Here is a 25,798-nt window from a genome sequence, read left to right as displayed (position 1 = left end):
AAAAACAATGCAATATAAAAGTCCTTTTAAGAACTATTATAAGTAAAACTTGAACGATAATGCTATATTCAAGGTCAGGTGTAAACAACAAATTTTATCATGTGTTGTAATTTTTTAATGTGTTAAAGATAGATATCTTTTTAATATTCTTGATCCTTTAAACTTAGATGTAAGAAGCAGAATTTCCCTTCTAGACATACTACCTAATGTCTATCAAACACGACATGTTTATTTGTAAGATACAACTGTTTGAACATGTATTCTAATGTGTATGTAAATGACAGCTGAAGATGACTTGTAATAAGTCGAAACCGGTCCTGTTTTAAATAACAATATTAAATTTAGTATTGATAAGGTGGATCTCTTTCTTTCTATGACATGGGGTGATGTACAGCGGGGACTGTGTGTGCCCCAGGACCGCTACGGTAGCTGTGAAGGCCCTTCAGAAGCCCTGAAAAGTGACAGCTAACGGGGCTCTGGTGAAGTCCTCAATGACTGATGTGGAGGAGAAGGAAACCTTTGGAACAACAAATCTGGCAGACAAGACAACCCTTTTCCCTTGGGGTTGAAGAAATGGGGAAAACCACTGCCTTGTGGTGAAGACGGATCTTCAAAGGCTAAGGGAGAGAACCCCTACAGAAAACAGCAGGCTTGGAGGCTCAGGTGGCAGCCCCACCACCAAGCTCGGATGCTGTGGGCTAATAACTCGCCCATCTTAAATCCATTTATTAAAGAAACTGAAGTGAAACAAAACCGGATGGATACCTCGATGACAAAGTTTAGCCCAAAACGGAAAATGAGACTTGGTTGTTGGAATGTTAGAACTTTGACAGAAGGAGGTAAAGTAAAGCAGGTTGGGAAAGAGATGCAAAATTATGGCTTGGAAATTCTTGGTTTGAGTGAAGTGAGGTGGTGCGATTTTGGAGAGATCATGACGCAAAATGGGAATACATTTATTTATTCTGGACAGTCTGGGGAGGATGCTGAACGGAGAAATGGAGTGCGTATGTTGCTAAATAGGACATCTAAGAACAGTTTAATTGAATGGAGTCCCATCTCAGACAGTTAATAATATTAACATTTAATAAAAGATAATTAAAATACAGAAAAACCTTGTTAAGACGTTTCTGCAGAAGACAAGGAAAAATAAAGTGTTAAGCGAGAAAACATACTACTGAATACACGAATAAAAACTATCCAACAGGGATATGGAAATAAAAATTTTCAATACAAATTTTAAATCAGTCCTTCTATATGCTTGTGAACTTGGAAGGTTACACGAACTATCACTAATCTCTTTCAGACATTTATATACCATTGCTTACGGTGCATCATAAACATCAGATGGCCTGAAATTATATCCAACGACAAGCTATGGAGAACAACAAACCAAGTTCCAGTTGCAGTGGAAATCAAGAGGAGGAAATGGAAATGTCATACTTTAAGAAAACCAGCGGGATCTGTAGAACGCACAGCATTGGAATCCGCAAGGGGCACGGAGGAGAGGTCGTCCTAGGAAGACCTGGAAGAGGACTGTAGAGGAGGTGGCTCTTGAAGCAGGGAAGACTTGGAAAGAAGTTAAAGCATTGGCAAGCCGACAACCACAATGGAGACGTTTCACGGATGCCCTATGTTCCAGTGGGAATGAGAGGAATTAAGTTAAGTCAAGTAATATGACTAACATATGATTTTCATGTAAATATGTATTGTAAATTTGTATAACCCCAAATACGTATTGTGAATATGTCTAACCTCAAAATCTGTGTAGTTGAAAACTCTAATATTCGTATATCAAGAGTATTCCATTATAATTTTGATACATATGGGGGTTTCTGGAAACTTACTATGATATTTTATTATCCAGATACTTGTGGAAGCTTTAGGAATGTTATAGATCTCTCCGTATATGTTTGTAAACTGTAATCAAACATTAAGAGTTTTATCTACTCCACTCGACAGTTGTTTGGGAGTGTTTCATTGTAAAGAACATTTCCAGAAGTCTATATTTCTAGACTGTTTGTCGAACGGTATATATATATATTGAGCTGACAGGCCGAGAGGTGAGAGTGTGTTACAGTGAGCGAGTCAGTGTGAGGACTTGTTTATATCTGTACTTGTCAGAATCAACAGTAAATTGCTTCAGTGTATTCCTTTCTTAAGTGTTGTGGTGTTGCTTATAATTGTGTATAACTGTGTGTTGTTAAGGAATAGACTTAGCAGTTTTACGTAAGGAAGTGAACGTATATCATGTGATATTTATTTGCTTCAGATAAAATTGCATTGAGAACAAAACAGGATGCACTTAGTAAGCTGTTGGGCTACCCATAGCACAGAGACAGGCAATGATACAGTCGAGCATGGAGACATGTAGACGTAGGATGTTGTCCTGAGGAAGATCCTGCCACAGATGGTGTAACTGACTATCCAAATCTGCCGTAGTTGCTGCTGGTCAAAGTTGCCCTCCAATCTGGTTCCAAATGTTCTTGATAGGTGAGAGGTCTGGAGGCCTTGCTGACTAAGGAAGCATATTGACATCACAAAGACAAGCCAGAGATACCTGTTGTTAGGGTGGAAAACAGAGTTGTTGAGCTGCACCAGAAAGGGAAGCATACGAGGTTGCAGAATTTCTTGGACATATCACCGTGATGTCGGGATTCCTTCAATCACAACCAGTGGGGATCAGAAATTGTAGGAAATGGCACCCCACACCATGATACCTCTCATTGGCACGGTGTGCCACTCTACAATGAGGCACGGATCACTCTGTTGGGCAGGATGTCTCCAGACTCAAATTTGACAGTTGTTTGTATCCAGACAGAACAGTGATTTGTTGCTGAACACCGTTTGTCCCCATTCTTCAAGCAGCCATGCTGCACATTCCTGGCAGTTCAAACTGCTTGGCGATGCTCAGGTCACAACGATAGACATCGTAAGGGATGCTGCGACTGTAAATCCTACCATTGGCCGCCTGGATATGGTATTGGTGCACACGTATTCCCAGCTGCCGTAACATGTTTCTGGATGGTGCACTGCAATGCCTGTGGAGTGCCACTTCCTGGCAGAAGTTCAAACATATTCGGCAATGCTGAGGCCATTTTTGGTGCCTTGCATCCATGAATGAGGGAGGGACATGTACACTCCTTAGTGGCGCTTTCATGCAAGAAATCAGCATTAAATGTAAATGGGACACATCAGCTTATGACAATATTGTGTGGCAACCTTTGTTCTACTCATATGATTTGTTCATGGTGTGCAATTGTTTTTAGTGTATTTGGAAGTGCTGTTGAACTGTAGAACTACATTTTGTTAAGTTAGAATTTTGTTCATGAATATCCTGACCATTGTATTTGTTTCACACAGGAGCAATTTTGAATTTATAGGCCATATAAGATTAGGATTTCCTATTAGATGACATCAGTTGCTTTTCCTCCTGATGTACTTGTACATAGCAGTGTAACATTTTTCCAATGTTTTCTGGTCACCTGTCTATTGGCTCAAACCTTTTTTCCCATCCAGTATTTAAACTACTGTATTCCTGTGGGGGTTTTTTTAAACAATGAAACTCATAAATCATATATGCAAATTACATACTTGTATTTTTTCTTAATAGGTTTATTAAGGTGAATAAACAATTTATTTTGATAATGAAAACATGATTAATCTCAAAATATGGTTTCTAATTTTAAGATCAGCTTTTTAGTTCAGGTTGTAATGTAAAAAAAAATATATATATATATAAAAAAAAATTGCTTGTCAAGGCTTACCTTTGACAGATAGGTAAATACCATCCCGGACTTTTCTGTAAAGCTCTTATGTCCAACAATGTCTTCCACCATACTTTGAGTCTCTCATTCATAGTTACGGCAGTGTAAGCCAAGAAAGCGCTTGGATGACTGTTTTTCCTTTTACTTCATTAAAATTACCATTGCATGGCTGTCCTTCACAGGTTAAGGGATCATAATAAATATTCTATACAATAATGCAAACCGTTGAGTAGTTCTTGAGATTAGTCCACACAAATGCAGACACCTACTGGGGATTTTATTTTATAATGTACTTGTATGTAGGTTAGTAGTATTATTTTAATATTAGTTATTATTAAAAGAAGAAATATGCTTTTTATGACATTCCAGAAATTTCAAAGAAGACACTTGCAACAGTTTAGGACCTTTTAGAAATTGGTGAAGAGCTGAAAGTAAAGAAAGTTGAAAAGAAACTGCATGATCAGGAACTTGAAACATGGAAAAGATTATGTAATTTTGGCAAAGAGGTGTCTCTTTCTTGGAGTGAAAGAAATCTTTTAGTTGGATATTGACAAAGAATGGACCACCCCATGTGGGTGGGGGACGCAGGTGAAGAATACACCCACGGTATCCCCTGCCCATCGTAAGAGACGACTAAACGGGGCCCCAGGGGCTCTCAACTTAGGAGCGTGGGTTGGCGACCACGGGGCCCTTAGCTGAATCTCGGCATTGCGTCCACTTACTTGTGCCAGGCTCCTCACTTTCATCTATCCTGTTTGACCCCCCTTGGTCAACTCTTGTTCTTTTCCGACCCCGGCGGTATTAGAGCATTCGAGGCCTAGGGAATCTTTTGTTTTCCTGCCCTTCGTGGCCCTTGCCTTTCTTCGTCTGTTACTTCATTTTTCGAAGTGACAGATCCCTTCTTTTCTCTTTCTCTCTCTCTACTCCCTGTGGGTGGGGGACGGAGACGAAGAATACACCCATGGTATCCCTTGCCTGTTGTAAGAGGCAACTAAAAGGGACAACCAAGGGATGATTGAATTAGAACCATGAGACAACTTGTCATTAGTACCATCACATGGGGAACACCATGAGTCACTTTTACTTGCGCGTAGTACCACTATGTTAGGTATAAAATAGGTTTGTGATTTGTAGCAACAGAGTGCGCTGTCAGCTTACAATACCTGTGATTAGTACCACTATATGAGCGACACCTTTTTTCTGGCTTGCCTATGATTAGTACCCACTATATGAGGAACACCACAGGATAGTACGAGTCTCTGTGGTTAGTACACTTATGTGTTGAACACCATAGGTTTGCGTTGGCTGTAAATGGCATCGCAATGTGCGAAACACCATAGGTCTGTGTTACATATGCACATTTCATTACCTGTGAGTAGTACCATAATGTGTGAATATCGTGAGTCTATGCTACTTTTGATTAGTACCGCAACATGACAAATATCATGGTTCTACTTTCCTAGTGATACGTTCCATTATGAGGGGCCAATGTCTTGGATTTTGGACCCCTTTAGACTACAAGTATCATCGATTCAGTATTGTGCTATAGACGCAGTCCTTTGGACAGTAATACTATTGTTTTATGTCAGTTTCTGTGAATGTGAGGTATTGCGGGTCGGATCCACTAATTGTTTTAAATTCATAACCATCCACTCATTCTTCGTCCTCACGTTTTGAATTCTGGTCAGTGGAGGATTTCGGACTTTTAATTTGTCATTACATTTCATCTGATTTAGTACCATTAGGGGCCGATGACCTGGATGTTAGGCCTCTTTAAACAACAAGCATCTACGTCATCGTCATCATCATCAAGAATGGACCAGTGCCATAAAAATGAACTGCAGTGTTGTTGCAGTTCATAGTGTTTCAAGCAGAAGCTTTGATCCCCATTGCCATGAGTGTAGCGAGATTGAAACCCTTCTTCACTTTCTTGGTTTAAGTTGCAAAGGAGAACTTGTAAGAAACAACAGGAACCATAGACTCAGAAGAAAAGTAGCCGACTGCTTTAGAAATAGAAAACTGTTCGAAGTACATACATGAAGAAGTAACCTGTATATTAACTGAAGTTTCAATTAAACAAGTGGACATTGTAGGCAACGATCCAACTAAGGTGTCATTATCGATCCAACAGTTAGATTTGAGCAAGATGAAAAGCAGTCCAAACAGGTTGATTCAGAAAAGAAGCAGCATTATGAGCCTTGCTTTCGTGACTTGGGAGGCACCAGTATAAAATTAATAACTGGGAAGTTATTAGTAGGTTGTTTGGTGCATTCAGAACAATTACAAATTTCTCTGTGAATTTTTCAAATGGTTTCAACTCTCTACTAATGTTGTGCAAGATATATCAATTGTGATTTTGAGAGATTCCTACCAAATTGAATATGCTAACATTCTTTAAATTCCAATGGAAATTAATTAAATGTATTTTAATTTCTAAAACCTTTGTGGTTTTGCTAGTTTTTAATATTTTTTTTTGCTAGTTGCTTTACGTCGCACCGACACAGATAGGTCTTATGGCGATGATGGGACAGGAAAGGCCTAGGAATGGAAAGAAAGCGGCCATGGCCTTAATTAAGGTACAGCCCCCATTTGCCTGGTGTGAAAGTGGAAAACCACGGAAAACCATCTTCAGAGCTGCCAACAGTGGGGTTCAAACCCACTATCTCCCAGATGCGAGCTCACAGCTGCACGCTCCTAACCACACAGCCAACTCGCCCGGTGGTTTTGCTAGTATTAGGGCAACTATCCGTAGTGGATTTTCTCTCTCCAAATAATTTGAACATATAGCCCACTTGGTGACCATGGTCTGACACCATGGTTAAGTCGGTTCAAGTCACATTGGTCAAAAGGATTTCAGAATCAGATTGTTGACTGGCAGGATAGGAGTGGTGGTGTTATACAGTTTCTAATCACTACATTGCATGCCAAAAATCCTGGATTCAATTTCTGACTTCTCTGAAGTGTTATTATGGAGTGAGAGCATATGATGTTGTTGATGGTGATTTGTCAGTTATCCAACAAGAGCGCTTCCTTTCAACTCTTTGCTGTTTCATATCCCATCCAACTTGCAATGACGTATAATGAGCCATAAATCCAGTGAATTCCACCAAGCCAATGATGACTGTATTTGCATACTGTACAGTTATAAATGTGAACAATACCGTTTTTAAAAATAAAACAAAATCCTTGAATGATCACGATGAGAAAACTTTGCAGTACATAATAAATGGCCTATCGGGTGGACATTTCTAACCTTAAAAAAGTAAATTCATTGAACCTAACTGGACAATTAAGAATGCTAAAATATAAAAGCATCATTGTGAAGCCTGATGAGTAGGTTAATACTGTCAATGGTGATTGTGGTGTAAGAGTAAAAGCATTAAGATTGCAGATGGTTTAGAGATGATGGCTGCAATAAAGCTGAGATCGTTGGCTCTGGACAGAGTGGCATAGAGGTTGCATCAAACCATTTTTTGACTGGTACAGGTGTATGGACCTCAATCAGGATGTTGTCAAGAGGATAAGAACCAGTTTCTTGATGATTTGGAAAAAGTTATTAGTAAAGAGAGAGTAATCAATATAGGAGATCTGAATGCACAGATTGGGACAGATAGAACAGGATATGAGAATGTAATGGGACCTCAAGGATATGGTGGAAGAAATATAGGTGAACATCTCCTTGACTTCTGTATGAGGAATGGGTTGGTGGTGAAAAACAGTTGGTTCAAGAAGAGACAGAGCTATAAGATAACACGATGCAGTTGGGATGGATTACAAAAGACTGTAATTGATTATGTCATCTCAGATGAAGAAAGCAACAGAATGGTAACGGGTGTCAGAGTAATACCCAGCGAGAGCCTTGACAGTGACTACCGTCTATTAGTAGCAGAATTGATAAACTTTTATGTGCCAAAAGTACAGAACAGGAAAATGCCAAAAACCAAAGTATGGGAACTCCAGAAAACAGGTAAAAGAACTGAGCATCAGAACCAGATAAAAACCCTGTTACCAAGAGATGAAAGGAAAAATGGAGAGGCAGAATGGACCAGACACATTGGTTAAGGAAGCAACTGAAGTTTGTGGAAAGACAAGTATGAAAACACCTTGATGGAATGAAAGAGTGAGAGTAGCAATCAGGGAAAGAAATCTCTTGCAGAGAGAAAGGGATCGGGAGAAAAATAAACCGGATCTTAGTAGAGACAAGGCAAAGATCAGAAACCTCGAACAAATATATTGAGCCAGGAAACTAGACGTTAAAAGAGCAGTTGCAGAAGAAAAGACCAAGGCATGAAAGATATTCACTCAGAAACTGGGGGAGGACAGCAGAGGCAATAAGAAACTACTGTATAGTGTTATCAGAGGTAAAAGAAAGCCAATGAATACCATAAAGGCACTTGAAGATGAAAATGGAAATCTTGTTAGGACAGAAAGTGACGTGAGTGAAGTCCTGAAGAACCATTTTGACCACCTATTGAATAGACCACTTCAAGAACAAAATACAGAACTGGAAATCCAACCCTACAATGAGAAACCTCCCATCATCTGGACAGAAACTGAGACAGCCTTATAATCTATGCTGAAAGGAAAATCTTCAGGTGCAGATGAAGTGAATGCAGACATGATAAAGGCAGCAGGCATCCAGGGCATACAGTGGCTGCACAGAGTACTAAATGCCGTATGGACAGACAACAAAATACCTACAGATTGGAGCAAGGGCTTTATAATTACCCTGTTTAAGAAAGGCAGCAGACAGAAACCTACCAGCTATAGAGGAATAACCCTGCTGTCTCATGGGCTAAAAATTCTAGAGAATATCATAGAAGGGAGATTGAGAACCATCATTGAACCACAGTTAGAGGAGCAGCAATATGGATTCAGAAGTAACAGATCAACAATGGATCTAAATTTTAGCACCCACGTGCTAATGGAAAAGTATTGGGAGAAAGGCAAGAACCTGGTTGTTGTATTTCTGGATATAGAAAAGGCCTAGGATATTGTTATAAGAGATAAGATCTGGGAGTGCCTGAGGAAAAGAAATGTGCCTGAATGACTGGTAAGGAAAATTCAGATGTTGTACAAAGACTGTACTAGCTGTGTACAAATTGGGGAAGGTCGATCATCATGGTTTGAGACCAAGAGTAGAGTTCAGCAAGGAAGTGTACTGTCCCCACTACTGTTCATCACTGTTATGGACAACATAATGAAGAACGTCAAACTGATGATATCATGATTTGGGATGAAACAGAAGAGGAAGTACAGACCAGACTCAACATATGGAAATACCAGTTCCAGGAATATAACCATGACATCAGCGAGACCAAGACAGTGGTGATAGCAGTCAACAGAGATGGGCGTCCAGCAAGTGTAAAACTAGGAGACCACCAGCTAGAGTGTGCGAATAGTTTGCCTTACCTTGGACGTGTAATCTCCAGTGATAATTTTGTCAGAAAGGAAATTACAAACAGAGTGCAAAAGAGGTCAGAATTCTACCAACAAGTAAGAACATTTTTATGGGATGACACGATTCCAAAACTGGCCAAACTGATGATGTTTAACAGCTATTTCATACCAATATTGACCTATGGTATTGAAGCATGCACCCTTAAAAAAAGTGATTGATCAAGACTGTAAGCGTCAACGATGAAATTTCTTAGATCCACCATCCAGAAGACCAAGATGGACAAGTTAAGAAATGATGAGGTGCGGAAAGAAGCCGGAATAAAGACATCCCTATTAGACCGAATTGGCACATCCAGACTATGGTGGTACTGGCATGTGATGAGGATGGAGCCTACAAGAACAGCCAGAAAAAATTTGGAAAGACAGGTGAAGGGGAAAAGACCTGCAGGAAGATGTAAATCCCGATGGATGGACATGATCAAGGTTGATCTTGTTATCAGACGATGAACAGTGAATGATGTTCTCCATGACAAGTTGTATATGGACAGGAAGAAGTGGAAGAGGCTCATTAACAGTACCCAGGTAACTGGAACTGTACAGTGATAATGATAATGATGAACCCAACAAATAATCTCTGAAGATTCAATCAAAAGTTGTAGTTTTAATATATTGTACAAATACCCTGTCTGACAAAAAATATATATATACCGGTATATATATATATTAAGCACCCAGAAGAAGTGGTCCAATACAGTATTTTTCCATTTCAGTATACATGCATAACAGTGATGTGTGAGTAAATGATTAGTAGAACTCCCACCAGAGTGCATTTGTGATGACACCATCCTGTTGTTGGTAAGTTGTTACCAGTCAACTGCTGTGAGTCAGTTAAGCAAGACGTGCAGAGAGGACTGTGTACAGTACGAAGCACCCACGATGCATTAGACAACCTGTCCACCAATTGGCAGCATTTGACAGAGGCCGCATTGTGGGACTGCATGAGGCTGGTTGGTCGTATCGTGCAATTGCCAGGCATGTGGGCCATTCAGATGTCACAGTGGCCCAATGTTGGACTCAATGGGTACATGTGGGCACCCAATCACGTTGTGCAGTTTTGGGTCGACCAAGAAACACCACCCTGAGGAGGGAGGACTGTCGTTTGGCGTGCCAAGCATTGCGGGATCCGATAACTTCAGCACCTGCCATCCGCGAACATGTACTGGAGACTCTACAACATCCTGAGAGTTTCCACACGGTGTCTCAACAACTCTCATCCACTGGATTGGACTACTACCGCCCCATGCATCGGTTGCCATTGACACCAGAACACAGCGCTGCATTTGGAGTGGTGCCTTGCCCGGGAGGCATGGACAGAGGACGACTGGCGTTGCATCATGTTCAGTGATGAGTCCTACTTCTCCATAACCTCCAATGACCACAGTGTGCGGGTTTGGTAGCTTCGAGGGCAGATCCTGTCAATATTGTGGAAAAACACATAGGCATAATCCCTGGCGTCATGGTGTGGGGAGCCATAGGATATGCATTCAGGTCACCTCTAATAGTGCTTCTGCAGACTTTGATGGCACAACGATACGTCACGGACATTCTGTGTCCGCACGTTCTACCCCTTATGGCACAGCACTCTGGGACAGTGTTCTAACAAGATAATGCACGTCCGTCTATGGACTGCCTAGAGCATGTTGATGTCCTTTCGTGGCCAGTAACGTGTGGAATGACATTGGAAGGGGACTCCGTCAAGTACCAACCTGTGGCATCTGTGGATGAACTTGCCTCAGGAGAGCATCCAAAAGCTGTGTGACACCATTCTGAACCGCATAAGGGCATGCATTGTGGCCAGGGGAGGTGCGACACTACTGACCTGAAGCCAACATTCCACCTCTAACTGCCAATGGCCTTGTCTCTTTCATCCCATATTGTAATCAGTTTAATAAAGGCACATGGTCTTTCAGCATATGTAGTTTCATTCACTTTCAACCACTCCTTTTGGGTGCTTGACTTTTTTAAATAATAATAATGCTATTTGCTTTACGTCCCACTAACTACTTTTACGGTCTTCGGAGACGCTGAGGTGCCGGAATTTAGTCCCACAGGAGTTCTTTTACGTGCCAGTAAATCTACCGACACGAGGCTGTCGTATTTGAGCACCTTCAAATACCACCGGACTGAGCCAGGATCGAACCTGCCAAGTTGGGGTTAGAAGGCCAGCACCTTAACCGTCTGAGCCATTCAGCCCGGCTGACTTTTTGTCAGGTAGTTCAGCTATAGGCTCTCTCAAAGTTAAGCAGTGTTGAGTACTTGGATGTCAATTAGATTGACTGTCAACTAGGGAGACAAAGAAGTTGTTGAAAGGAACTGATCGCTCTATTGCATTCCTGAGGAAAGCCTCTTGGAAGATTTGCCTGTATGATAGATAACTTAGAAAATACAATACTCATTTAAATTACATCTGCTACTCAGGGTTGAAGGTCTTGATTGCTACTACTTTCAAAACCTGTAAAGTTTTTAATAGGAAATATCACGATTATGCAAGATGCTTTCTTTTTATTTTTGCTTTTCCATGTTTGTGTACTTAGTTATGATTATTGATGATTCATTACCATGTATTTTCCTGTTGTCTTGAATATTCTGTTTGTAATTATTCTGAAAAGTATAACTCTTTGACTATATGTCCTTCTGTAATACAGGTATAAGGTCAAACTCACACCAGGCACTGGCAAACGTGGGAAAGCAGCTAAAACAGCTCTCAATATGTTCTTGAAGGATAGAAGTGCAACACAAAGAGAGAAAGACTTGATACGAAGTGTGAAGGATGAAGACCTTGCAAGAAATATACCTGGAAAAGTGAAAGTATCGGCACCGCAGCTGCAGAAACTGCGAAAATGACTGTCGTCACTTGTACAATTATGTATATAGGAGTTGTGGTATTAATAAATTGTAGCACTTTTGCTTGAGTTTATTTTCTTGTTTCGTACATATGTATGAAGGGAAAAATTTTTAAGGAAAGTTTCTTAGAAATACATTTCTAAAATTTTCTTTAGATTTATTTTACTGATAACCATCATTTTATCATATTTTAAAAAAGAAGCCCACCTAGTAGCCATGATCATTAAGACATCAAGTCTTTATGATCTGACACTGTGGTTAGCTGGTTCGAGTCTTGTTGGTGGAAAAAGTTTGCGCCCCCTGGCGATGCAGTATCAGGAAAAGAATAGTCGGCAGGTGTAGGAGGAAGGTTGATATAAATTGTTTAGATACAGAGTTGACTCAAATTCATGACCCAGATTAATTATGTCATTAATGCAGTTTACTTCAGACCTCTTCATGAATAATTTATAACAAGCAGCTAGATTTCGATAAAATGTGTCAAAGATCTCGGACTCGTGGACCTTAACATCGAGGTGATTGAACAGGGTTAGAACACCTGTAGCATATTCATCAATGGGCTCTTTCTGACCTTGCATTCTTCTGAGTATTTCTTGTTTGAGGATGAAGTCCATATCAGACAACCCAAATCAAATCTTAAGTTCTTTAGCAAAATCAGCCCAGCATCAAATTCTGCATTTGCATAATGTGAACCATTTGCTGGCAGAACCTTCTAACGTTCCAGGAATGACGGGAACGAATAGGTCTAAAGACATAGAGGTACACCCCACTATATCTTCTACACTTTCTAAGAACTCAATGACCGAAGGCCCTTTTTCTTCGCCAGAAAATTTTAAATTCCATTTGCAAATATTGTCCAGAGCAGGACTAATGTCAGCGACCCACCTTTTACTGAATGAGAAATGTGGTCCATCACGTTTATATTCATATCAGAGAGAAGTTCACTGCGACCATTTCTAAATCCTATTTCAGTATCGCTGCGACTAGCGCTAGACAGAAAGAAGTTCACTACTCTTACTTAATTCAATTCTGGGAGGGTTATTGGGTATCATTTCACTATCACCACAAGCATTCTTATCTGTTTCATTAGCCATGGTTCATAGATAGTATAAACAGTGTAACACAGGGGGAATATATCAAGGCAAACACAAAAATAATCGAGAATGAAAGTACAAAGTTCTACTCAAGACGGAAATAATTACACATATGGGGAGAATGATGTCGGCAGCAGAAGGACATGAATCACTTATAATGGTGTACAATAACAACATGAGGTAGAATCGTGGGCTTTAAACGAGTTCAGCTCTGCTTCACCAAAAATCATTCTTTTGATGAAACATTTCAACCAACCCATGCTCTGTTAACCATTTGCGCCCCCTGGTGATGCAGTAGATTCCTACGATGAATATGATATGTGGTGGTGTTAGACCAGCCCCATGTTATTCTTCTCGCATGCCCACGACAGGGTTGGGCACAATGAGCCACGAGGAATAAATAGCTGGAAAACACAACACATACACAGGCAGAAAGATAACAAAAAAATGAAAACAAAAACACAGAAATCAGTGAAAGCTCAAATCAACCAGAGTTAACGGGGTGATAAATAAATACTTACCTATCATGTTCGCTCAGATTGGGTCGAAAATGACCAGAGACAAGTCATGAACTGAACTCGAGCCTATTAAATCAAAAGGGTAAAATTTAAAAGGCTACCCCTCCTAATCCTACAATAATAACGCCAAGTAGAAAACAAAGAGTTTATTAAATAAGCATTAGATCAAAATAATAAGTGGCCACACAAAAATCAGGGAGAAATAAATTAAGAAAGAAAACCGGCCCTGGTGGAAACAATGCATAGGCCTCATAACTCAGTTACTACCATCATAGCATCATGCCTACCCAATAATACTATCCAGCCAACAGGTTCAAACATTCATAAAATATAAATATTTATTACATAAGAAAAAGAATTGTTACCTTAGGAACAAAATAGAGTAATTCCATGACGTAGAACTTGGCCCAAAGAAGTAAATCAATTTATATCCATATGAACAGGACGAGTATTTGCCGATCGCGACACGGCCATTAAATGAGATGCTACACACAACAATGGTTTCCAACGAACTCAAAAAGAGACGAAAGAAGAAAATATGGCCAAACAAAGGATCAAGGAAAGGGAGGCACGTGCAAGCATGGCGCCTGGGATCAGGGATAACAAGGCATTGCTAAGGAAACATACACACACCAACAAAAAAAATCCAAGTGCCCAAAAGAATGCGAAGATAAGAACAAACAACATAACAAGGCAATATGATATGCGTCCTACATATCTCACATTTGAACATTCACGCAATAGGTTAAAAGAGGTCCAAGGAACAGGGAATGTATAACAGATACCAATGGTCAAAAAGGACCGCAAAATGTAGAAGCATGGTTCACAATTAACGTGTCATACAGGTATGTGAAGCCAAACCCACACAAGATCGGAGGCCCAATTCACAACATCAATTTGTCTCTCATATACAACTCAAATGCCAAAGCAGCACAAACCTTCCATATACAGCCCCTTCCGATACACAACCACATATTGGGAACATCGGAGAGCAATTTGGTACATAAATAACAACATAGAGACCTCCACAATATGAACCGTAGAATAAAGTTGACGTAACACACTTCCAAGGTGCAACAGAGCTCATTTACGCAATACACACACTCAATGATAGTAAGACACAGATCAATGTACCAAGTTGTGGCACAAAGAAAAATCATAGCTGATATAAATAACGTTACATGGGCAACAACAGAAGGAACAAATACTAGCCACCAAAATAAATAAATACCTAAGGAGAACAAAGAAATAGTGGCCAATCACAATGCTATATGGTAATAAGAATAATAAATAAAAAATTAGAAGTTACATTAACTTAATCAGGTCATTCATACATGTGCAATAAACCACGTTGGAAACCTCTGAGACAAATAACATTCACGTCTTAAAACGATTGAAATAACACTTGTAATAACAAGCATTGAGGACAGGACGACAAAGGCGACATCTGTGATCTCCTTGGGCTAACTTTGCATGTACAGTTGAATTCAAAACTAAAGTATTTTTTAATTTTTTTTAAATTTTTTTTTTTTTTTTTTTTTTTTTTTTTTTTTTTTTTTTTTTTTTTTTTTTTTATGCATACTATCTTTGGTTGAAGAATTAGCTGAAGTCGAAGTCGGCCATCATAACCGTGTCAATGAGTACACTTAAGTAACAGAGGGCAATCAGTTCGTCCGAAAAGCGAACCAGATAAAGATAGAACAGCCAGGATATGGCACAAGTTTCACCATCAGAATGTTGACCGGCAGGGTAAGAGAGGTGGTTGTATACAATTCCTGTTCACTAGATTGGATGCCAAATGCCTGGAATCAGTTCCAGATTTCTCCATGCTTCTCATATGGAGTGAGGGCATATGACGCTCTTATTGGGAGCGATAAGCCATCAGCAGACCTCTTGATGTTATTTGACAGGAGTAGACTGTACCCCAACACCAGGTTTCACCCTGTCCTGCCTCATTATCTCACTAGGACCCAGATGTTTATGCAATAATAGGTTAGAATGAAAGCGAGTAATAAGTAGAGTCTACGACGGTAATGCTATGAGGTTTGCATCAATATTAGGGTTTCGGCCCATTAGAACCCTAGAATTAATGTTACACCCACCACATTACGCTAGAGAGGGCTAGTCGACATTTCCTACTAAGTAATTTTGTTACTAAATAATTTTGTTACTAAATAATTTTGTTACTAAATAATTTTGTTAGTAGGAAATGTTGACTAGCCTGCTCTAACGTAATGTAGTGGGAGTAACATAAATTCTAGGGGTTTTAATGGGCCGAACCCCTAGTGTTTATGCAAAGCTCATAGCATTACCGTCGTGCGAGTAGACTCTACTTATTACTCGCTTCAGTAAGTTTGGATTCTAACCTATTACTGCATAAACATCCGGTCCGTAATCATCACTGTCATCACACCCTACACCACACATAATATGCAGTCATCGCACTGGACACACTATCTTCGCCTCTGAGGCAAGGAGCAGCTAATTCTTCGACCAAAGATAGTATGCGCAAATAAATGATCATAAACCACTCATCATCCAAGTGCCTGCGCATTAGAACTCTCACAGGTATTTGAAAAATATACCCAATCATATGTCAAAATATTGGTGATATTTGTTGTAAGCCTTAGTATCATGCTGTGCACAGATATTTGACCTCCAAAGTTTTCTAAGGCAGGTTTTGTACTTGTAATACTTTTTATATAGACATGTTAATTTCAGCTGCTTCAACTTTTCCAAAACTACAGTGTCTTCAATGACCGAATATAAACACAGTTTTACATCGATAGAAAGGGACTTAACCATTCTACGAACGCTAAACAAAGGCAAATTAATGAATATTATTGAAAATATCTATATTGAAATTGATCAGAAGCGAAATCCCAACCAGAATGTTAACGAAATTACGGAAAATATAAATATATTATTAGAAGAGGCTACCAAATTAGATTCATCTAGAAAAACCATAAAAAAGAATCCCAACAAACAACCAACACACCTCCTTCCGATTAGCTCCACCCCACACAATTGTCCCCCTACCTTTCCTTCTGTTTCCCCTAGCCTATCACAACGCCACTCCTCAGTTAGCTCCACCCTACACAACATTTCACCCGCTCTCCTCACGTCACTTACCTCTCCTTCCAATACTCCCCGCCCACCGCAAGTGCCTTACACACGTACACAGGACTCGGTCAGCTAACAACACGACATAAGGGAGGACGTTAAATACGACATGACTGTCTATAAGGTAATCAACTCCATTATCCTTCATTCTCGCGAACATACATTTTTAACAAGGTTTTCTCCTTAAAATATTTTCTATTTTACTCATTCTTTTCTTGTTTCAGACTCATTTCAATAATCTAACCACTACTCAACTTCAACTACGGTTATTTTATCAAGAGTTCCCCCGATAAATATACATTAAGAAAATCTTGTATTTCTCCAATTTATCTTCAAGATTAACAAAATGTACACGTCTCCAACATGAGGAAGAACTTTATCGCCGTTTTTAATTCGTCATTTGAACACTGACTTGTTGAATTTTTAACCAACATGAATGAACTTTATTTCATCATCATAATTATATGTTTTAATCTTCGTGCCATTTTATCATATCTTTTAGCTTTTGTATCATCATAACATCAATGTATTTTAATTGTCTTGCCATTTTGTCAAATTTTAGCTGAAGATGTTCCATAATCGGAACGAAACATGTACTAGAGATTATATGGTTTATGTTATGTAATTAATAAACCTATTATATAGAAATTGATAAGTATTGGAAGGTGGGAACCTACTCATAACTTAACCTTAGTTAACACCCAGATGTTTGAAGCACGAAAAGCATACTGCGTTCAAAATACTTACTTACTTCCTCGTCAGCCTGTTCCGACCTCAGATTTCATTCCATCTCTTCATAGGACGACCAATATCTCTTCTTCCCGTAGGATGGTATTCCAGGGCAAGTTTTGGAATTCTGTCGTTATCCATCCTCAGAACGTGGTTTTTCCAATTTATCCTGTTTTGGAATATTCTTTCATTCATTGAGAATATATTTAATTTTTGTCTTATCTCTTCATTTCGTATTTTATCTTTTAGGGATTATCCTTTCACTGATCTTAGGAATCTCATTTCAGATGATTGTATTTTATTTCTGTAGCTTGTTTTATCTACCCATGTCTCACTTCCATATAGCAAAGTTGGTACAGCCATAGTTTTATAGAATTTAAGTTGAGTATCTTCTCTTACTTTTCCTTTCAGTGATCGGCGAATTGTCCCACACATATATTGAAATCGATGAAGCTTCTTCACCTCGTCATCATCATTAAAAGATATTTCACAACCAAGGTACTTAAAATTTGTGACTTGTTCTACTGGTTGATTGTCGATTACTATCTTCGCTCTGATAGGATATTTCCCTTGCCACGCCATAACTTTGGTTTTTGTTCTGGATAGCCGAAGATTATAACTTTTACAAATGGTGTTTAACTGCTGTATTGATTTCTGGAGTTTATCTTCATCATCCTGCAGGATAAATTGATCATCTGCAAAGAGCATAGTATTTATGTATGTGTTTGTGTTCAATTTTATTCCAGAGTGCACAATTCGTTTCCAATTTCTGATTACTTCATCTATATATATATTGAATAGTGTTGGAGAGAGGCTGCATCCCTGACATACACCTTGATTAATTAATATTTCTTCCGTTAGTTTGTATCCTAGATCTAACACAATTCTCGTCCTTTTGTACGGACTTTGGATAACTTGAATAAGATGTTTAGGGTATCCATTTTTTATCATTATATTTCATAACTGTTCTCTATCTACCCTATCAAAAGCCTTTTCATAGTCGACAAAAGCAACATAAGTATTCAAGTTAAATTCTCTTCTCTTCTCCAGTATCTGTTTGAGGCTAAATATATTATCTGTACAGGATCTGCCTTTCCTAAATCCACATTGTTCTTCCAATAAGAGATTGTGTGCAATGGTTTTAAGTCTATTATTTATTATTTTAGCATATATTTTATAGCCAACATTTAATAAACTTATTCCTCGATAGTTACTGCAGAAACTTCGATTTCCTTTCTTGAAAAGTGATATTATTTTAGCTTTTCTCCATTCTTCGGGTATATTTCTTCTTTTCCAACAAAGATTAATTAAATGTAACATTCTGAATTTAAGAATGATCCCACCATATTTGAACAACTCCATATTTATGTTGTCTAACCCTGGTGCTTTTCTATTTTTAAAAGATTTCAGAACAGTATTAAGTTCTTCTATATCTATTAGGTCAATTCCTTCAATGTCGATATCTATATCTTGATCTTCCTTACTCTCCGTTATACCGCAATTCTTTGTAGTGTTGTATCCACGATTCTTCTTCGATTACATTTATATTAGCAGTTTCTCTTTCATCACTGTTGAGGTGCTTCATTAACTTATATGCCATCTCTTGCCTACCATGGATATCATCCTCTATTGAGTTTATTAACCTATCCCATGATTCTTGCTTGAGTTTTCTCGTTAGTGACTTGACCATGTTCCTGCTGTTTTTATATTCTTTCTCATTTTGTGGGGTGCGATGCTGTATCATTTTCAAGTATAATATTTGTTTTTGCTTGACAGCTTCTGAAATTTCTTTATTCCATATTTTAAGCCCAGTTTTTCTCCTAAATTTCTTCTTCACTCCAATGGCTTCATCTGCTGCCCTCTGAATTGCTGAGGTTATGATTTCCCATTCTTTGTTAATATCAGTACTTGTCGGAATCTGACCTAAATACTGTTGCAGCCGATTTTGATATAAGTATTTTATTCCATCATCCTGTAGTAAATATACCTTATAGATCTCTTGGTTTCTGTGTATATTTCTATTCAGCCTTTTCCTCCATTTAGCAAGAATTCTGATTTTTGCAATGACCAGATAATGATCTGTATATAAATCGCTGCCTCTATGTACTCTGAGATCTGTTACATCTGGGCCTAACTTTTTATTGACCATTATATAGTCAATAATTGATCGCTGTCCTCTTGCAGTCCATGTAAATTTATGTATGTCTTTCTTCTCAAAGAAGGTGTTAGTAATTTTTAATTGGTTATAGGATGAAAATTCTATCAATAATTTACCATTTTCATTCAAAGTTGGTTCACCTTTATTTCCCACTATTTCTGCAGTTGGTTTGTTTCTTACTCGGGCATTGAGATCACCAGCCAGAATAACAAAGTCACTTTTACATATGTTATCCAACACTGATTGAAGAACTTCATAAAACTGTTCAGATTCTTCCTGTTTGTTTTCTTCAGGAGCATACACGGCTACCAAGGTTAATTTCCCGCTCTCTACCTTCAACCTCAGCACCAAAATCCTTTCATTTATAATGGTGTAGCTTTCTATTTTGTTTTTCCACTTCCTGTCTATTAATATTGTGACTCCTGCTGCAGCTCTTTTATCCTGCGTAACTCCGCTGTAAATCATAGTGTATTTATCAATTTCTTTTGTTCCTTGTAATTTCTTTTTTGTCTCAGTAATTACAGCAACATTAATTTCTTTCCTAGCCAGCTCTCTATCCAGTTCTTCTTCTTTTCCTTTTATGCCTCTCCCAACTTTAATGTATCTCTAATTCCAAGTCGTTTGGCCTTTGATCTTGCCTTTGTCGTCATCATAGAATCCGTCCGGTTATTCATCTGAGATTTATGAGTCAGGTAAGTTTTTTAAGTGGAAGAGTTACCAGCACTTCGCACAACCCCCAACCTGGAGGACCAGGGTCTCTTCTGTAGGGGTTACCATACCTTAGCCGAGGGACCCAGTTTTAAGGCGCCAGGTACTCGCCCTCACCCATCCCCATGAGGGGTAGTATTTGCTGGTTACATTGACAGATGGACTGTCAACTAAAGCATTTCTTGAGTTTTAATGGCAGCACTTACTCGACATCAGTGCAACCCCCAAGACTCAACAACCAGCCATTGACCCTCCTCCTTTACCGGGCTTGGGACCGGCACTAGGAAATCCGAGTCATTCCTAGTGGCGGAGTTGCGATCAAAATTAATAAGGTAATACCTTTGCTACCCTTATCTTATGGGGAGCCACACTCGAAAAAGGATTGAAAGATCCAGAAGTTAACAGAGGCCAAAGCCCACACTATACAGCCATGAACAGAGAAGGAAAAATACACTAGGCAGGCCGATAACGAAATGTGAGAAATGGAGGCTGAAACACCAAAGTGCTCTGAAGTTAAAGTCCCAAAAAAAAAAACACCTAACAGGACATAAGGCCCAACAGCGCAGCCAGTCCCTGCTATGAATGGTGTGAAACTATTGCTCATAGGGTTGGTTGGTGCATGCATTTCAGTGGGCTTGGCAGACTGATATGTAATAGCAACTTCTGACTCAGTGAGGAAAGCAACAGGAAACTACCTCACTCCTCATTTCCCTAGTACGCCTCTTCAGTGATGCCTAGGCCATCTATGACAGCTGATGGTGGAGCTGTTGAGGATCTAACCAGCCTTCGGGCTGATGACTAAACATACATACAACACAGAGGCTAAGCCATACTGCTCGGTGACTTCGGAAAATGAATTTAAAAGGCCAAAAAGAGGTAAATGAATTTAGAAAAACTTAGTCATTACAAGATATTAGAATCATTTTGTATTGACAGTTTTCACTTTACAAAGGAAATTTAATGTGTCCTCCTATTCAATACATACACAACATGTACTGAATAGGACATATTAAACTTAGTCACTCAAAAATGATAAACTTAGTCACTCAAAAATGAAAATAGAAGAAGGGAAACGAGGGTATATACTTGTGCGTCCTTACATTTTACAAAATCCCTATTAGGGAAGATATTTTAGAGTCTGAAGACTGCCTAGAGAAACCTACATTTAAATTAAATTCAAAAGAGAAAGCCCTACATTAAAATTAAAGAAAATGCCGGACGAGCTAACCGTCACATGCTAATGGGGAACACTGGAATCTTCCCTTTCTTCACATGCAGAAATGTTCACATAGTTAAAATTCTGCCATTACTCTGTGCTGCCTTCTCATGACAGCTAGTCTCTCAACACAAGATAGCACTAGAAAGTAACTGTTAGGGATATCTGTTCCCAAAAGGTAAAGGATATAAAATAGTTCAGTGAATTCAGACTAGATAACACCACTGTCGGAGATATGGCGGTAGTTTAAACTTATGGAGAGGCCTTACTTATGGTACGATTATTATTATTATTATTATTATTATTATTATTATTATTATTATTATTATTGAAAATGAAAACCTACAACCTGTTTTCCAGTCAGTGACCAGGTCAGGGATGTAATGAATGAATCATATATAGGCTATTATTACGATGGGGTCGCCACTCCCAAAGTGATATATTGATGAATGATAGATGCTACGAAATGAGAATGGAGAGTGTTGCTGGAATGAAATTTGACAGGGAAAACAGGAGTACCCGGAGAAAAACCTGTCCCGCCTCCGCTTAGTCCAGCACAAATCTCACATGGAATGACCGGGATTTGAACCACGGTATCCAGCGGTGAGAGGCCGACGCGCTACCGTCTGAGCCACGGAGGCTCTATTATTATTATTATTATTATTATTATTATTATTATTATTATTATTATTTTAAATACCTAATAACTGCCATTTTTAAAAGCTTATGGGTTATTGTGTTCAAGTTTCTTAGTCAAGACATATCATTTTCACATTATTTACTCTTAGCCTGTAGAAAACTAATTACAAGAAATGAATTTCATTATTTAGCCCGTATAGCTGACCCAATATGGTACTTTTAGGAGAATTCCACCTTTACAATACAAATCACATTTATTCCCTTCAGAATAAAATTAGCTTATTGGTACATGTTTTGCCTCATAGGGACATCTTCGGTCACAGTTCAGAAGCAAATAGAACAAGGATATATATTTTTGTACCTTAAAAGACACTGGATAATTCTTGTTAAGTATTATGTTCCATACAAACACCTTCAGCTGCGACACTGTAATAAGTAAATTAATTTCTGATGTGAGTAGATTTCTAGTCTTCTTGCTGCTCGGCTGAGTAGCTCAGATGGCTGAGTCAAGTTCACTGGTTCAGTCTAATATTAAGTATAGACTGGTGGTGTCCGAAGTGGTTTGATTGCGTTCTTGATCAAAAAAGTTGAAAATGGTTCTATATCTTTCATCACTCATGTCGTCATATTTCATCTAACCTTTGTACCTGAACATTCCTACTTGGCCTTCAGGTTCACTGAGCCTACACCAAAAATGATCACCAGATAAATTTCTAGAGGCAAAGGCACCCAGGCATACAACACACCACTTTATACCAATTAGTGCTGAAGTGACATAGTGAAGATCTTTACCTTCCATTTTCCCCAAGTGCCTTCTTGGACTTGAGACAAAGTTGTCTTTAAATTTTGATCCTGTTGACATTTAGTGGTTGTTCTGACTGGTAAATGCCGAGATAACACTTCACTTCAAGTTCTGGAACATCTAACTTAATCCTTGGAGCCAATTATCATTACTTAGTTACATATTACTATAATGCTGCTAGTTTTCATAGTGATAAAAGGGATTTGGTGGAAAACGATCTTTAATAAATCAGGACTAAGATTGCTTCTCTAATGAAGGATCTGACTCTAATGATATAAAGTCCTCTAAATCTGCATGCATGTCAGTTATTATTACTTATTTCAACCAGATATTGTCGTTGAGTAGGGTTAAATTAGTTCTCATTTATATTTTACATTACTTACATACATACATAAATTATCATTATAGAATGTTATGCCTTTCAGCGTTCAGTCTGCAAGCCTCTGTGAATTTACTAAACGTCGCTACAATCCTCGATTTGCAACTAGTGTTGTGGCCTCATTTAGTTCTATACCTCTTATCTTTAAATCATTAGAAACCGAGTCTAACCATCATCGTCTTGGTCTACCTCTACTTCTCTTACCCTCCATAACAGAGTCCATTATTCTCCTAGGTAACCTATGCTCCTCCATTCGCCTCACATGACCCCACCACCGTAGCCGGTATATGCGTACAGCTTCATCCATCAAATTCATTCCTAAATTAGCCTTTATCTCCTCATTCCAAGTACCCTCCTGCAATTGTTCCCACCTGTTTGTACCAGCAATCATTCTTGCTACTTTCATGTCTGTTACTTCTAACTTGAGTCCACCCAGCTTTCGCTCCCGTAAAGCAAAGTTGGTCTGAAAACAGACCGATGTAAAGATAGTTTCATCTGGGAGCTGGCTTCCTTCTTACAGAATACTGTTGATCGCAACTGCGAGCTCACAGCATTAGCTTTACGACATCTTGATTCAATCTCACTTACTATATTACCATCCTGGGAGAACACACAACCTAAATAATTGAAATTATCGACCTGTTCTAGCTTTGTATCACCAATCTGACATTTAATTGTGTTGAATTTCTTACCTACTGACATCAATTTAGTCTTTGAGAGACTAATTTTCATACCATACTCATTACACCTATTTTCAAGTTCCAAGATATTAGACTGTAGGCTTTCGGCACAATCTGCCATTAAGACCAAGTTGTCAGCAGAGGCCAGACTGCTTACTACAGTTCGACCTAACTGAATCCTTCCCTGCCATTTTATACCTTTCAGCAGATGATCCATGTAAACTACGAACAGCAAAGCCTTGTCTAACCCCTGTAAGTACCCTGAACCAAGAACTCATTCTACCATCAGTTCTTACTGAAGCCCAATTGTCAATGTACCGGGCGGTACACCTCCACGCCGCCAGTTGAAACTCCTCTGCTGGAGGAAACCTGAACTTTATTGACGGTATTAATTTTCTACTTTCTCAGAAGATGTCACTACCTGTAAATTTCGGAGTTTTAGAACTGTGTCATTTTTTATGTGTTTTTGTTTTGCTTGAAGTAAGAAGTGTGAACTTTCTCTTCTAGAGGACACTACTGAAGAACTACAATAGTGCACCCTAGTGCAAAGAAAAAGAACTGTTCTTTGGAGAAATTTTTATTTCAAAAGTTTGTTTCTTGTTAAATTTCCTTCTGTTATGGTTTAAGTTGGCTGTATACCCCTCTCTTTCTCCTTGTTTTGTATTCAACCAATCCCGAATTAACTTAATTTTCCACCAATAATGTGTTTCTTCCTCATCTTGTGTAGGGGTTTCTCTTTATTCTCCAATAAAGTGATTGTGGGCGGGTGTTCTCATTCCCCTAACGCCTAGAACCTTCCGCGAGAGTATATAAACTGCTGATTTTAGGGTCTCTGCGCCACTTCTATTCCATCTTTCAGTGTGTAAAGTACATAGCAGGGGGCGGGAAGCGCCTCTTTCTTCGGCAGCGGTCAACAACAAGGTAATGGCCAATTAATAACTTCTTTCTTTGCTAGCTCAGCAGTTTAACTCTCGGGGCGGGTCCGAAGTTTTTCCGTTATGTAACCTTCCTTAAAAATGTAAAGAATCTGGTATCTATTTTACCTTTTAAACTACGTATTGGGATAGAGAGTGCTTAACCCTCTCGATCTCCCACTCATATTGTTTTGAGGTGAACTTTTTTCTCAACCTATTCTTCCTTAACATTATGTAAATTTGTTTCTTTTCTAAAGTCACCTCCGTAGTATGGGATTAGCCCTTGCATCTGTGGCCTAAGAGCCAAATTAGGTTTTAAAAACAAAGTGTATTAGGAGTGCCGATCGCCTCCTCTCAAATTGTTATTTTGGAGGTCATGTAATCAACCTTCTTTTCATTTAATAGACCTCAGTAGGTTGGGTATTTTACCCCTGTGTCTATGACCAGTGAGGACAACTCGAAGGTGGAGTTTGGTGTGGCCTTTGAGAGGCTTAAAGTTGAGAGCGAGTGGCTCCTTTTGAAAATTGAGTGTTGTATGCCTCGTGGAGGCTTTTCAGTGTAATTTGGAGCAAGGGCTCCTAGGCATGAATGGGGTTTTCTGCCCCTCTGTTGAAACTTGTGTTTGGGGTAAAACTGAGCTGATTGCCCAAGCATTGTGAAGTCAGGGCGCGAAGCCCAAATCCTGTAAATATTGTAACTACCCTTTTGACTTGCTACTTTGTACCTGCCATGCTTGTTATTTCCTTATTTTGAAAAGAAAATATAACCTT

General features: G+C 38.9%; 1 protein-coding gene across 1 annotated transcript in view; it reads left to right on the top strand.

The window, feature by feature from the left end:
* Clbn (Nuclear export mediator factor NEMF homolog Clbn) overlaps positions 1-12,217 on the top strand; it is a 140,368-nt gene extending 128,151 nt beyond the window's left edge. Inside the window, exon 16 of the mRNA XM_067137608.2 lies at positions 11,870-12,217. Coding sequence (XP_066993709.2) covers positions 11,870-12,068 — 199 coding nt within the window. The 3' untranslated portion in view covers positions 12,069-12,217. The remainder of the gene's footprint in view (positions 1-11,869) is intronic.
* The last annotated feature ends 13,581 nt before the right edge of the window (positions 12,218-25,798 follow it).

This window comes from Anabrus simplex, chromosome 1 (genome assembly GCF_040414725.1).
Source record: "Anabrus simplex isolate iqAnaSimp1 chromosome 1, ASM4041472v1, whole genome shotgun sequence".
Classification (NCBI taxonomy): Eukaryota; Metazoa; Arthropoda; class Insecta; order Orthoptera; family Tettigoniidae; genus Anabrus; species Anabrus simplex.
This window is presented reverse-complemented; position numbering and strand designations above follow the sequence as displayed.